The sequence below is a fragment of the Arachis ipaensis genome, chromosome B06 (genome assembly GCF_000816755.2).
Source record: "Arachis ipaensis cultivar K30076 chromosome B06, Araip1.1, whole genome shotgun sequence".
Lineage (NCBI taxonomy): Eukaryota > Viridiplantae > Streptophyta > Magnoliopsida > Fabales > Fabaceae > Arachis > Arachis ipaensis.
Window position 1 is genome coordinate 101,882,296 of NC_029790.2, and position 1,076 is coordinate 101,883,371.

General features: G+C 32.5%; 1 protein-coding gene across 1 annotated transcript in view; it reads left to right on the forward strand.

Moving 5' to 3' along the window:
• The window catches only part of LOC107604722 (esterase OVCA2), a 2,664-nt gene continuing 1,741 nt past the window's right edge, over window positions 154-1,076 (forward strand). The window contains exons 1-3 of the mRNA XM_016306374.2: window positions 154-368; window positions 520-612; window positions 717-815. Coding sequence (XP_016161860.1) covers window positions 246-368; window positions 520-612; window positions 717-815 — 315 coding nt within the window. The 5' untranslated portion in view covers window positions 154-245. The remainder of the gene's footprint in view (window positions 369-519; window positions 613-716; window positions 816-1,076) is intronic.

A 1,076-nucleotide genomic window follows, 5' to 3' on the forward strand; every position in this document is an offset into this window, starting at 1 on the left:
TTATATAAGAATATAATTAGATGATAATTTAATATATTAAAATTGAATCCATTTATTTATATTTTGTTACAAAAACAAAATGATAATATATGTTGCATAACCAACCAACCTCCCGCTGTGTGATGCAATGGGCTGTTGGAAGTTGACTTCATTGAATGTGAAGTAGGTAGGTACCAAGTACCAACGTGCACACTTCTCAGTCCTTACAAATAGCATCTTGTGGTGGTGGTGAAAGTGAAATAGCCATGGAAGGAGAAAATGGAAAGAAGATGAAGATCCTGTGCCTCCATGGGTTCAGAACTAGTGGGAGTTTCTTGAAAAAACAAATAAGCAAATGGGACCCTTCTCTATTTTCAAAATTTGACATGGTAAATTGGTAAACATGCTTCTTTCATGCTGTTCAAGTAGCAAGAGATTAGGCTCTCATCAAAAGAGTTTTGTAATTTAATTTTTTTATATAATTCTTTAATTAAAAAAATGATATGAAATAAAGCTGTTTATATATGCATTTTGTGACAGGATTTCCTAGATGGTAAATATCCTGCTGGAGGGAAGTCAGATATAGAAGGAATCTTCCCTCCACCCTACTTTGAATGGTTTCAATTCAACAAGGTAATGTAAGGATACTGTCTCTGTATCCTTTTAATTGTTTCATTTGAGATAATATGTAGCTGAAAAGAAAAATGATTATTATGCACAACACAATTCTTGTTCAGGAATTTACGGAGTATACTAATTTGGAAGAGTGTATATCATACTTATGTGAATACATCACAGCCAATGGCCCCTTTGATGGCTTCCTTGGCTTCTCACAGGTACAATTACATTCATATTCACAACTTGTGGACTCTATATATGATTAAATAATCTGAATGCATGCCAAAGAGGTGAATAAAGGACCTCAATAGGGATTAGGGAGGTTCTGAGTTCGGGTCAAGAAATAACATGCTTTTTTCACTCTATAAACCGTTGCTCACGTTATTCAATATTTATACTATTTACCTATACTTTTTTATAAACAAAATATTATGTGCATATTAAAAATCAGTTATCAAATTAACTATTATATGTTTGTG